The 15,254-nt window shown below is 37.2% G+C and overlaps 1 protein-coding gene across 5 annotated transcripts in view; it reads left to right on the forward strand.

Annotated features, from left to right (window-relative positions):
* Window positions 1-1,209: 1,209 nt before the first annotated feature.
* LOC124270607 (ubiquitin-conjugating enzyme E2-17 kDa) overlaps window positions 1,210-15,254 on the forward strand; it is a 36,094-nt gene continuing 22,049 nt past the window's right edge. For all 5 annotated transcript variants that reach the window (XR_006896838.1, XR_006896839.1, XM_046705621.1 and 2 more), the window contains exons 1-3: window positions 1,210-1,365; window positions 10,293-10,356; window positions 14,818-14,849. Coding sequence is in view for 3 of the 5 variants with exons in the window: in XM_046705621.1 (XP_046561577.1) it covers window positions 1,342-1,365; window positions 10,293-10,356; window positions 14,818-14,849 (120 nt within the window). In the remaining 2 variants the exon portion in view is untranslated. The remainder of the gene's footprint in view (window positions 1,366-10,292; window positions 10,357-14,817; window positions 14,850-15,254) is intronic.

The following is a 15,254-nucleotide window of genomic DNA, read 5'->3' on the forward strand; positions in this document are numbered from 1 at the left end:
TTTGTTTGTTTTTTTGGTTTTGTTATTTTTTCCCTCTGACCCTTCTTTTTGAAGAAAGGAATATGAGAGTAAATAAGAGTAAGCAAGAAAACAAATGGTATAGCTATATAATGTCACATCGTTTTTTTCTGATGAACCATTTAATAGTTTTTGTTCGTTTTATTTAAAACGGTGACACAGGTTTGGCGAAATGTCTTTTGAGAAGTGTTGTACTGACTGACTGAGTTTAGTTTTACGCCGCTTTTAGCAATATTCCAGCAATATCACGGCGGGGGACACCAGAAATGGGCTTAACACATTGTGCCCATGTGGGGAATCGAACCCGGGCCTTCGGCGTGACGAGCCAACGCTTTAACCACTAGATCTAGACTACCCCACCGCCCCTGAGAAGTGTTGTAATGTTAATAGTCGACAAACTATACACATTTCATTTCAACGCGTAAGTCCAGCTGACGCCTACATTTAGTGCGATGTATGATGTGGTAATTATTTAGGTACATTCAAACTGAGACTAAGCGCTACTGCATGTCGGTCTCGATTACATGACTACATCAAAATATACACAGCGCTTGGTAAAGACCGTACCAAGTCAGTGCTTTCTCGCGACGGCTGACCGAGTTCTATTTTTAGTAACAATATTTACGGAGTCTGAGATCACCTGTCGTCTGGATGGATTCGCTTATAACTCTGGTTAATAATCCTGATAAGAAATACGCGTTGTCATTTTTTCAGACTTGCTTGACAAGGGTATAAGAATCTAAATCGAACGATCGTTGCATAATGTAATAAAGAAGTTGCCATCTTAAAGTATCCGAGCTTTTATGCATTTTTTGGGTCCACGTTCCAGACGTGAAATCTCGTGATTATTAACACGATTTTAGTATAAAATGCTTGTATTTTGTCTCCAGCCAATTCTGAATCTGACAACTAATAATGAAATTTATGGTTACTTATTATCATTATTATGATCATCATTATACTATTCTGGATTCATTGGAGATGAGTTGACGCCTTCAAAACTGCAGCTGGCAGCCTGTATCCTCCATACAATTGCATCATCACTTGGGAAATACTGGCTTCTTGGCGAATTTTGTGTCAAATCATCGGGGGTGACGAAAGTGCATTCGGGAATGTTCACGAATGATTCACTGGAGATTCAAGCGAACCGTGCCGTATGGCAATCTACGTCATTAGCGGAAGTATCTGCTCGTGACCCCATACGCATGCTCAGTGAAGTTACAGTATCCATGCAGTGTTGAGCAAGTGAAAATTGGCCCCAAAAACTAGGAAAGAGGAGGTTTTTTAGTCATACATCTCCAACAATAAACACTATAATACACTATGGCTCTTAAAAGGATATCTAAGGTAAGAATGTGAACGATCACAAACGTTCAAAACGACATATTTTGCCGGTATGAACAGCCGTGTTCAAAACTGTTTCGTCTCTCGTTTTCACCAGTGGTCGTGTTTCAATTTGCTTTAGCTCCCTGATGTCAATTAGTTCGTGTACCGCTGTTGTTTAGGTATTCTCTAATGTACTGTTATGGTAACTATTGTACATTGTATTGTTGATGTCCATCGAAATAACAAATAAGCACCCAAACATTCCCCGGTATTCGGAAAAAGAGAAAAGAAAAAACATTATTTTTGCTAGGAAAAAAAGAAAAGGGAAAAAGAGAAATACTTTGTTCATACTTTATTACGTGTGTATCTCATACTACATAATAATAAGCAAAATTTGGTAACAGATGATTGACAATTTAGCACATTTAAATGAAGCACATTTTTCTGCTAAGTCACACACTGGCAAGTCATTTACTAATACTGGGACTCTCTATTATCGCGAAACACGAAAACATTGAGAAAGCAGAAACACCGCGCCCCGCATCGGCTGTTTACATATGCAAATTACGTGAAATATATTCGCTTTTGAAACAGTCATTTATTTCATTGGAATGTCATGTCTAATCGCAGAAATATATAAGTATTCATCTTTTCAGTAAGTTCTGGAACATTTTGAAACTAGTATGACCCCCCCTACTGCCATTACATCTAGCATGAATCAAAACTTACTTCGTCAAGAGTAATTCTGCGAAACTATAAGGTCATTTGCTTATTTTCCGTGCTAAAAATATAACTAGAAGTGACGTATTATCACTATACACGGCAGCAACTTGTATGGTACGTTTTAAGGCGGAAAAACAATGTTTTGTAACGTTATTGTTACCTTGTATCCACATGAATAGAAGTTTCAGATGTTTGGGTTAAACACATGATGATATTACTAATGTGAATGAAATTCCTAAATATTTTTTAATGATCAAACTATTTAGATTCGTTACTTGTCTTAGTAAACGTTTCAGAGTGTCATCTGCTTGTACCGCGTGCCATAGTAAGAAAATAGCAATACCGCGATATAAGAGAGTTGCTTCAATTTCCGGGTCAAAAGACAATCAGAATTGCCGCAATGGTATTAAACGAGTTGCGACTATGTGTCACATTATTTGTGACAGAAATGAAGAGTAAACACCAGTCAACTGAAAATATATATAAATTGCTAAATGTCAGTAGCCGTTCATACTCCCGATGACGACAACATTAACTACCATGATAATAGAGGTTCCCATGATAATTCTAAAAAGTCTGATATTCTGGCCCACTGCAGTAAGGAAGTCTCGGATGGAAATGTCACTGTTGACCCATCTCTGGCGCAGGTTCTTCAGTCTTTTGTGGGAGGCAACTGCTTTGGCATTGGTTCTGGAAGGAGGTAGCCCACAAGTTTGGCGAACTTGTTGTTCCATCCCTCACATGCATTGTTGGTCCTTGGATCTCCATTGAGGGTGGCAAGGTGGACATTCCATGTAGCAGGAGGATAATGTGGAGGGAGGTATCTCAAACGCATCTGAAGAATGTCTTGTTCTTGTTGTGGTCGTTGTCGATAGGTGCCTGTGACATAATTCTGGTCAAAGTAGCTCAGGAGTTCATGCACCTCATTGGGGACAATTTCCTTCAGATGCTGCATGCCGGCTCTTACGTCTGCTACTGGAAGGAAGGCCAAACCATCTATCTTGCTGCAGAAAAGTCTGAATTCAGGATCCTCGTGGTAGAGCTAAGAGAGGCCAAGGTTCTGGACCTTTCTCTAAGTACTTTGTGTCGCGTGTCTGAATGTTGCGACCAAACACTGCTGTAGTTGAACGCAGGACTGCATCTTCAAAGTCAGTAGGCACAGAATCTGGGTCAAGTTCTAAGTTCATTTCAGCGCACTTATCTACTATGGCCTGTAGGAGAGTCTGGTAGGAATGTCGTGTCTTTCGCTGCAAGAGGGCATACACACAGTTGACATACTCATTCTGTAGTTTAACTCTTAGGATGTACACTTGAGAAAACAGGTTGGGAGTCATGGCAAAGTTACCGTTCATAAAGATAGTGGAAGAACTTGACGTAGTCCTTCTGGAGTACCAAATGCAATCACTCTCTCAGAAAAATCAGGTCCGTTACAGTGTTTCCGGTGAGTTTCGAATTTACCAGTCCATGGGACTGGTAAGCCTCAAATATACCAGTCCCTTATTATTTTCACCAGTCCACTTCTTTTCCATGTTAAATAAAGATAACAACAAGAATGTGTGTGTGTGTTTGTGTTTCATTTTTAATAACAACAAACGTATCAAACTCATTCGAACATGAAATGTGAAATGACGTCACATGTTACTAGTAAACCGCAAGTTTGTTTGGCAGTACTTGTACAGGTATCAACTGTTAATTACACTTTTCTTTTCTTGGTTTTACGGAATAGTTCGGATGCTCTCGTGAAGTCGAAACGGTCATTAGCATGCATGTTGAGAATCATTAGATTGTTCATACGATGCTGCGCAAGACGGTTTCTTCTTGCAGTGTGGATTCTATTTTGCAAGCTAAATCCCCTCTCGGCAGGCACGCTAATTATTTATTGCCGGTCCCCAGGACTTGTTTGCCATAAATATGCCGGTCCTTTGATTTTTTTACCGGTAAAATACCGGCATATGCCGGTAAACGGAAACACTGCGTTATCAAATAACAGAAAGGGTTCAGGATTAGGGCCAGTGGTAGAAGAGAATTCATCAGGAATGGTCAGGTCACTTAGTTGTCTGGGTGCAGGTGGTCAGAGGCAATGGTATCGGATACTGCGCTTTGTGTGCTCCATGGCTGGCAGTCTCATCTTGGCATAGGCGATGGCAGTTTGTTCTGGGGTATGGTTGTGTTCTTTCTTCAGATCTGGGTTTTCTATGTCCAAAGTGGTCGACAACAGCGCAGAACAACTCAGACTTGATCTTTTAGAGCACTTCCACCAGATCTTGGTCTTTGAGGCTGATGTTTAGGTATACATGTATTCATTTCAGCATACCTTCTTGCCACCCTTGACATGCCACATTCCCCATGTCAAGAATCTGCATGACTTTGAACAAGGAAACTGTAATGTATAAATCCAGGATTTGATTTTATCCGACTATTTTACGCTATATGAAAGACGAAGATGTTTAATGTTGTGTTTGTTCTTGTTTCCAAGACCTGCGGCTTCACATTTGTTACAGGACATTCATAATAAACATTTTCATGACTCATCAAGACTTCATAGTCATTTAACAGACACTACATTTGCCATTCGTTGGTTTCACATTACTTTTTCCACTCGCTGTGCGCATGCGAAGAGCGTGTAACGAATCCACTGGTCAACTTCCGGTTTGGTCGTATGCTTTACCGAGTGTAAACACACTCCAAAGAAAACCAAAATCAAAACAAATATATAGTTTTATGTCAAATGCAACTGATCCCAATTAAATTATGAAACAATGGCTGGGATTAGTTATATAAATAGCTTAATTTATGCTAACAAGCTCTTGTATATAGACATCTCACCACCACCGTCCTTCCCGCACATCCCCTTCTCACAACTAAACAACCCTACATCTCTGATGGAATTGCAACCAAAATAGCACATCAATTATTGAAAAGCATAGGCAAAAGGAAGTATGTACTCAGCTATGAACAGTTGTCACAGTGTAAATAATTTTCATAACAGCTTTTATTTAGAGTGTATTTACGCCATTGGTAAACATACGACCAAACCGGAAGTTTACCAGTGGACATTTTTCCACACGCTCTGCGCATGCGAGTTGAAAACTAATGTGAAACCAACAAATTCTGAAGTATTTTTTTAAAAACTAGCCCATAACCACCATGCTTACTCGGTTCTAGTCATCTTTTTTCATGAGAAGTTTCTGTTACATGGATGAACCACAGGTGTATGTAAATCATGCGACCAGACTTTCAGTATTGGTAAACCAATGCGCTTCCTCTTGAATATGAACAGACACCAGATGCTTATGTTTTGCTGTGCTTGACATAGTTTTGTGTAACTCTATAGATATACTACTACGACAGTGAGGTGCACAACATTATAACATTACTTTATTAAAGTGACTGTATCACTATCCATCCTTATGGTTTTGATGACAGTACCTCGAAGATATATGTGTATATATATATTATTATTATTGTCATTATGGACGTTAAAGGTCACATGCAACCAAAAAATCAAACATAATTAAAACACAATTATCACTTATTCATGACATATATTGAAATAATATACATTGCTGGTTATGAAAAAATATAAAAACAAAATTATAAGCGTACAATCGCAAATCAAAAGTGCAATATTTTGTACTTGGGTTTACTTCCGGGCAGCCGGCAGCCAGCATACCGAACCCAGTCAGAGCAAGTGGGTGTGCACTCAAGTGCACTCAAGTGTATAGCCTGATAGGTGTTAAGTTCCAATTGCATGTGGTCAGTGATTGAAATTGTGTATTGAATATTGTCATTAGCAGACGGGCAGGCAGACACATAGGTGCCAATAAAACAGATTGAGTTTTGTCTGTGACGACGACATATCTGTATCACAGTTAGAAATTCTGTTGACGCTAAATAATGAAATTGCTTTTAAAGGTCACATGCAATCAAAAAATCAAAACTAATCAAAACACAATTATCACTTACTCATGACATATATATATTGCTGGTTATGAAAAAGCATATAATAAAAACAAACTTATAAGCGTACAATCGCAAATCGAAAGTGCAATATTTTGTACTTGGGTTTACTTCCCCAGAAACGAAGCAGCCGGTATACCGAACCCAGTCAGAGCGGGTGGGTGTGCACTCAAGTGTAACGGCTGGTTCATTTGCAGATGCCGCTCTCACGGCTCATTGTGTGTGTATATATAGAGCTGTTGGGTTTTGTAAATACATGCTAATTTTTTGTGTATAACATTTTGCAATCAATAGACATCGTAACATGTCATGTGTACAAGTATCACACCTGCCTGTCTGTGTAATTACATAATGTGACAGAGACCGAACTCGGGCCATAAATCAATGCGTTTTGTTTATGGTGTATAGCTTGATAGGTGTTAAGTTCCAATTGCATATGGTCAGTGATTGAAATTGTGTATTGAATATTGTCATTAGCAGAAGGGCAGGCAGACACATAGGTGCCAATAAAACAGACATTGAGTTTTGTCTATGACAACGACATATCTGTATCACAGTTAGAAATTCTGTCAACGCTAAATAATGAAATTGCTTTTAAAGGTCACATGCAATCAAAAAATCAAAACTAATTAAAACACAATTATCACTTACTCATGACATATATATATTGCTGGTTATGAAAAAGCATATAAACAAAATTATAAGCGTACGATCGCAAATCAAAAGTGCAATATTTTGTACTTGGGTTTACTTCCCAAGAAACGAAGCAGCCGGGATACCGAACCCAGTCAGAGCGGGTGGGTGTGCACTCAAGTGTAACGGCTGGTTCATTTGCAGATGCTGCTCTCACGGCTCATTGTGTGTGTATATATAGAGCTGTTGGGTTTTGTAAATACATGCTAATTTTTTGTGTATAACATTTTGCAATCAATAGACATCGTAACATGTCATGTGTACAAGTATCACACCTGCCTGTCTGTGTAATTACATAATGTGACAGAGACCAAACTCGGGCCATAAATCAATGCGTTTTGTTTATGGTGTATAGCCTGATAGGTGTTAAGTTCCAATTGCATATGGTCAGTGATTGAAATTGTGTATTGAATATTGTCATTAGCAGAAGGGCAGGCAGACACATAGGTGCCAATAAAACAGACATTGAGTTTTGTCGGTGACAACGACCTATCTGTATCACAGTTAGAAATTCTTTCGACTCTAAATAATGACATTGCTATGATGACATGATATAGAGTAAACACCAAAGCCGTAACTTAAAACTCATTGCCACATTCGACTCATGTATTAAACCTACAGAATTCAGTGTCTCAAAATGTAGACGGGGAAATTGTGGAACTTGTGAATATATACTTAAAACTTCATGCATAAAGTTCAAAAACAGGAAACAATTATTTCATGTACGCTCTAACATGGACTGCTCTGCAAAACATTATTTTTGTTATTATATGCCAAGGGTGTCATGAAGAATACATTAGACAAACGGAGTGCTTGAGGGACAGAATGCGCGTCCATAAACAACAGATTAAGCACCCCAAAACAAGGTGCATCCCCTTAAGCGCTCACATCGACAAATGCGCAGCAGGAAAGGAAATAAAATTTAAAATATTCCCTTTCTATAAAATGAATACTGCTGACGCCATGCAGCGTAAAGCTAAAGAAAACTTTTTCATTAAAGAATTGTGTCCATCGTTAAATAGGTAACGCAATGTGTCTGAATTATACTTGTTTTCATTGTGCTACTAGTACTGTCAATTTAAAGCCACCAATCTGACCTCATGGCAACGCCACGTCACAACATTTGTATACAGTTGCATTGTAACGTCATGACAAAGTGACGTCAAACCATAATCCGTTTAACTGTAATCACTTCTTCCTGAAGATAAAAGTGAAACATGATGGAGAAAATCCGTGTCGTGTGATTATTTCAGAAACTTAAGTCAAAATCCAAATTTTTTTTATAGTAACTAATTTATTTCAGCTTATTCTACACTTTACAGTAACAAAATTGGGGAAAATATATTATTATATTTATTTTGAAACCCCCAAACCGCCCAATTTTACTCAATTTTCATGTGTCACAACTCCAGTGGCCAATGCACAATTAGACCTTTTTGTGTCTTTTTCATGTTTTCCAAAGGCAATTTTTTAACATATCATAATTAATGATATTATAGCTACATGCTTGGCATGGTTTGGCCTTTTTTGTGTGGAAAAAACATTTTGTAGAAAAAGGTTAAACTTTGTAAGAAAATGTTTGATGTCACTACCATAACATCATCAAATAAATTGCAATAGTGATTACTCCCTGTACTATCTTCTCATTCTACTTCATGTTTGCAAGCAGTGGCAGTGAGGAAACATGACAGTCAAACACTTGACACACAAAAAATAATTTTTCTGAATTTTATCACAAAAAAGGTGTGTACAAAATGATATCTGAGATTTTGCATGTCCTAATTGTTATGGTGGCTACCGCTGAAACCAATTAATTTTGTGAAGCCAAACAATGCCAAATACCTTAGACAGTAGGGGAAATCATTTGAAACCATGTGCTCAGTAAACTTTGGGGACCATTTATTGTTTTAAAACTGATATTATTAGTGGCTGTCACTGCCGTTATCATAGGTTTTGTTATGGTAAGGACAGATTTTGTGACGGCAGTGACATTTTTCTTAATGTTGTTTGTATCTAAATTTTCAATTCAAAGATTTCAAATGTTTTGGAATCTTATTTAACATAACAAAATTGTATCAAATGAATAAAATCAATAAAATTTAAATATGATATTTTTGTTACGCTAAAGACGGGGAAGTGTAACAGCTGTGACAAAGAAAACTATGGCTGTGATAAGGCCGTTTCAGTAGTGACATTACATACCATCACAATGTCACTGCCATAACATGCAGTCTTTAGTTGTTTTTTACATGACAGGGACATCCATAAGTAAATCTTTTGCCTATTACATATTCTTCAAATATTCTTAAATATCTGATTGACTAATTTCTTCAAATTATCTTTTAAAGTAAACAAAAAAACGGCTATTATTAAAAATGTCACTACCGTTATTGTGTAACTACTGTAGCAATTAATTCCATTGTCCATACCATAACAATATCATTTTCCTTATTTAATTGAAATTGATTTATCTGTTTATGTCTGGAATTTGTAGTGCAACTATGTTTGGTAGTAGAGCTTCAAGTAAGCATAATATAATTCATATTCTCATTTTGAAAGAATTTTCGTGGCTTGTTGGCTCCTTTTAAGCAATAAATATAAAATTTCAAAACTCATTAACCATGTTATATTGTAAAACTAGATAGTTTAATATATATGTACATTAAATAAATATCATCTTTGGATTTTTTCTTTTCAAAATGACGTTACAAAGTTCACAACAGTAGTGACGCAATTTCATGAAATTTCTAATAAAGGGGTAAAATGTGAAAAATGAAACATCGTTAGGCTTGCATAATTTATGTTTTGTATATTCAGAATACAATGAACGTAATCAACAACATTTCAAAATATAACAAGAAAACAAAATTTACAATTTTTGCCTACATGAAATATGCACAAATTTGAGAATGACTGGTATATGCAGCTCCAATGTTATTAAAACTTGCAGATTTGTCAAGTAAATCCTACTAGAAATGAGAAAAGATCATAATTGGGGTAAAGTTTCAAAACGAGCAGAAATATACTTTTTGAAATGACAAGAAAACAAAGACGAAGTGGTACTCCCTCAGCTTTATCGCCATAATTCCCTTACTTAAAACCATTGTTGCTTGATGAAACTTTCCAGACATATCAGTTTAGTCTTCAGTGGGTACCTTAAAATGTGTGAATTGTAAAACAAGTCATGTTTGCCTTTCTGAGACAATAACAAATTTAACTTGCTGATAAGGATAACATTTCTTTGTTTTAATAGTGGCGGTATTGTAGCCTAGTGGTTAAAACGTCACGCCAAGGACCTGTGTTCATTTCCCTACATGGGCACAATGTGTGAATCCCATTTCTGGTGTGCCTGGAATATTTCTGAAGGCAGCTTAAACTGAAGTTACTCCTTGCCTGAATATTGTGAGCATGTAGCACTACTTTCCAAAATATTATAAATTCAACATCTCTTAAGTAGTAACAAAACTGGACAGGGCTAGCAGACTGGTGCTAATATCCATTCCTGGATTTGTTGTGTTGTTCATGCAGAATGTGTTTTGGACGACCATCCTCATTTTCGTGTAATGTTTCAGGAACTGACTGACCTCGGCAAAGACCCCCCTGCTCAATGCTCAGCTGGACCAGTAGGAGATGATTGTGAGTAGAACTGCAGTAGTGAACTTGTGATTTATACTGATTGCATGGTAGCGGCACCTTAATCTGAAATACACAAAAGTGATAGGTTTGATATGTTATAGTAAACAATTTTGTTATGCATACGAGTACAATGGACTACTAAAATGAAAGAAATGTGTCAGTTGCTCTGAGCTCACCTGAGTGCAAGTTGTCTCTCAGGATGTGCATCTGTCCTCTTCAAAATAAGGAGAGAATCATCGAGATTAACTGCAGATGTTCAAAACTGTTAGATATTAATTTCTAGGAATATTTGTTTTGTGTGTTGATAATGAACAAAAAGTGAACACCAGTAGAGAAGCATTACAGAAGATGTTATGAACGGCAACATTTTGAAGGACGAAAGGTCTAGGATTTGAAATTTTTAAGTTTTTGGATCAGTAGCGCTCAATGCTGACACAATTTTCAGTTATTCATTAACTTGATGAATCATGCTATGTGTGAATCTCACAGTGGGATATAAATCTTACATTGGTGATTTGAGGGAGCCAAGATGTGAAGGTTGATTTCTAGTCATCTGACTGACCCATATCTCATCAGGAATAGAAAAGCATTGTTTTCAAAGGGTGCCATAGGGCACAAGACAGATGATTTAGATGTGCCTTTATGAAAATAAGTGTGCTCATACCTTTTGATGATCCAATTAAACTAAGAACATTACAACAATTATGTGATTTCAATTATTTGTTTAATAATCAGTAAAACAACATTTTAACCTGTAAACTTGAGGTGTAGGATTTCCTGAACACTACCATTTCTGTAAGAATAGTATCTTTTTATTTGCCCTGGACCTATAAACTAACCCACAAATTATGTTATCCAAAACATGATTACCTGTTATGAGCAATATCATTCAAAATGGCCACGCCCATCTTAAACTTCGAGATAAGAGTGCCACTGATAAGCAGTTTGATTGGGTTCATAAATAGATTTTGAATCATTTGAGTTGGTCAAATTCATCGCATTTTCTATTAAATGAATCGTGGTACTATTTGTATAATTTTAGACATGCTGCCAAGGCATATTGAAAATATTTCATCCATGCCATTTCAATCTTTGCTGTGCCATGTCACTCAAAATAGCACTATTTCAATCCGTGCTTATACTCCTTTAGCCTGATGAAAGTTTTCAACATGTATGTTCGCTGTTTGAGCTCTGTGTCGTAGATCCTGGTTTGGCGTCAATCTGTTCTGTATGTTTGACCTGGGTGCTGTTCCACTAACCGATCTTAGCCCTACGCCAATCGTAAACCCCTAAAATCCCAATCTTTGCGTGACGTTACGATCGGCATACCGTTCCACTAACCAATCTTACCTAAGTCAATCGTAAAGTTAAGATTCAAAGTCTAAATTGCTCATGACCAACTTAGGATAGCTAAAATCAATTGTAGAGAAACCAAAATGCTGGCTTTCCTATTCTATGTGAAAAATAAGAGCGAACATTTCACCTAGAGCGTCCCCTAAAACCCCCCATGAAATGAATTTGTACATTTCTGTGAAGTAAACAAACACTGCACTGAAGCCTTACAAATGTCAGACCAGTCTGACCACTGTCGTCATGGGAACACACCCGAGCGAGTCCGTGTAACACATTTGTACAACAATATTGCAACGTTATGGTTAAGCATAAGGACAGCCATGAAGTGAACAATGTTCTGAAACAAACTATACAAATATGTTTGATTTCACATGCCTTATTTGGTGGGGGATTCTAAAGGCAGGCCGCGTGTTATTCAAGACCACTGACAGATTCTAGATACATTATAGAGGATGCCTCGTCACGCCTTGTTTATTCTGATTGACAAGGTTCAGGCACATGATAAAAGCTCTGACATAATTGACATTTTTTAAGTCCAGACTTAAAACCTGTTCTCAGTATATTACTTATAATCTCGGCTGTAAATACTCTTGTGTAAATTATCTGTACATAGCGCCTTGAGCATGCCCCAGGATGTGGAAAAGGCGCACTATAAATATGCATTTATTATTATTATATTATGCCGGATACCCAGCGTTCACACACACTTGCACCTGAAACCAAGATGCTCACTACTCTAATATTTTGCTCTAGGTTTTTTCTCCACGTTTACACTTGGTTGGAAAAATACCCATGAAGGCCCGGATTAGAATATTGAACTTCAAAACCCCATGCTTGACATAAGAGGCCACTAACGGGATCGGGTGGTCAGGCTTGCTGACTTGGTTGACACATGTCATCAGTTCCCAACTGCATAGATTGATCCTCATGCTGTTGATCACTGGATTGTCTGGTCCAGACTCGATTATTTATAGCTAAGATACATAGCGTTCACTAGCAATCTAAACTCACTCACTCACTCACTCAGTTGGTTCATAAACTACTTCCATCATTTGCTGGCCTAAGATCGGTTAGTGGAACGGGTGTAACTTTTAGCTAAGACGATTGTAAAATTGGCGTAACTTGCTAAGATTGATCTTAGATAAGATCGGTTAGTGGAATGGGACCCTGGAACAACCTGAACAAGGTCAGTGGTGATCATTTTGGGTTTGTTGGTGCCTGTTCCATCATCTGGTATCAGAGATCTTGAAACATTGAACAGCAACTGATGCCAATGTTTTCAGCATGCCAATGGCCTGTTGATGCTCTGAGCCATGTATACTCCACATCGCAAGTTTATACACAATGGATAAAATGAAGTATATAACTAGTGTATGATAAGCAGAATCAATAAGACTGACAGAAATACTGGTCCACAGAGATTGATGAACCTTCTTTGAAAGTGTCAGGGATCAGAGAATGTATTTAGCAGTACTGTGTGCAGCACATGCAAACTATCAAATACATTTTGGTTTTAAATTTCAGAAAGTGTTCTTGCATATTATGTTTTTCGTTAAATTCATCTCTGTTCTAATTCTTGGTGTTAACATTTATATTCCCCTATATACTTTGTTTGAAGAGCATATTAAATCTGTAATACCACAGCTTACCCTGTTGGGATTTGGGGACAGAATAGTTCCCCAATAAGGGGCTGCAGAGAAGGTTTGAGCTCCCTTGGGTCCAATCTATGAGTTATTTTATAGTTATAAGTAAATGTTTTGTAATAATTCGGCTGTTTAAGATCGCTTCGTACTTTAGTCTGTTTATCTGCTGGTGCTAGTTTGTAATGTCACATAAAATCAACTACAGCTGTATACCAGATATCAGTGTAGGAAAGATAGCCCGTCCCAACGTCCGAGACGGGTGAATTTTGTGGAAGACGGGTTAAAAAAAATCTGGTCCGTCCTCATGTCGGGTCAGTTTTAGCAAACCAATGACATAATCATTATTATATTATAACCTTTTTGAATATTTACTGCCAAAGGATACTAGAATAATCAGATGATTCCACTAGGAGAGATTTAACAGTCCAATCTCTGTGTGTGCATATTAAATTATAGAATAAAATAAAACAAACCAGTTTTAAGTCTTGAAATGGTGTTTTATTTATATTTGGAGGACAGGCTAGATTTTGGCAGGACTGGTAAAAAAATTTGACCGGCCAGTCCTGTGGACAGGCTAGATTTTCTACATCGTTCCTACACTGTAGATATATTCCTTGGTGAATCATTCACTACAACAGAGTTCATGTATTTGTGATGCTAATTAGTTTATAGAAATACAGGTACACATATTCCTGAGGCAATGAAATTAACCGACTATTTAAGTCCAGTTTCTGCATATGCCAGACTCAGTGTCTGAGTTCAGTTTAGGAGTAGTGTCATTAAATTGTTCAACAAAATCAACACCCTGTTTTTAGACGACATGCAGGATCTGAAAATATGTACCTTTGGTGTTTCAAATCTCTTCGTGTTTTTTACAGTGTGACAGGAAATTTAATGCTCTTTGTGAGGTCAGACTCATGTTATTGCGTTATAGATCTTGATGATTGACCAAATAGTCTTTGTGCCTCAATTTGTTCGAAGCAAGTGCAAGAATGAGAGGTAGAATCTGATTGGTCAGTGGAAAGGACATAGAAGGAACTGTTTAATAGAGACTGTAACAGCCAAGCCAAGCAATGCAAGCCTAGTTCACTAAGTGTAGAAACTTGCTTTGTTTGCTCCCTTACCATGGGAAACAACTGCTCCTGCATATTTGTATTCAAGAATTAAAAATGAATTGGGTAATTATCATGTTTTGTATAATTTACCCAAATACACAGCTTATCTGCCAGTACATATTTGTTCAGAGCTGAGGTTACTTGACTCAAGCTTTCGACTAGAAGCATGATTTTCTGTTTCAGTTTCTTCACCTTTATGATCAATCTGAATCATATGTGTGATATTGAGATGCTCAATTACCTCTTTAATTAGTGACATTAAATCTGTAAATTATAACTGTTTGTCAGGAATGACATTGACCTGTGTGGACACAGTGTATACCTATAAAGTTTGTCTGATTGTTTTGCAGTTTTCCACTGGCAAGCAACAATAATGGGTCCGGTGAGCGAGAATTGTCTGCTGATCATGTCATTAACCCTTGCTAACCTTTGTTATTTGGGTTTAACATAATACTGGAGCTATATACACATGAATTGATGAGACTAACACTTTTCTTGATTTTTTGTTTGTTGCAATATTTAATGACCATTTATCAATCTATGATCTATTTCGATTGCCAGCCCTAGGAGGAACAGCACCATGTTTTTAAAAAATGTTTTTTACCTTTGGTCTGTTACTCATCAATTCAATGTGAATGGGGGATGTTACACTGGAGAATTATTGTCATGGTGTATAAGATTTTGATTACGATGACACCCAAACTAAAACATGAACATATTTTGTTTGAGTGGCATTTTGGAAGTTTGGACGTACAATATTCAACAAACTTTATGGATAACAACTTCT

Source organism: Haliotis rubra, unplaced genomic scaffold (assembly GCF_003918875.1).
Source record: "Haliotis rubra isolate DU_JTF1 unplaced genomic scaffold, ASM391887v1 Scf153, whole genome shotgun sequence".
NCBI classification, from domain to species: domain Eukaryota; kingdom Metazoa; phylum Mollusca; class Gastropoda; order Lepetellida; family Haliotidae; genus Haliotis; species Haliotis rubra.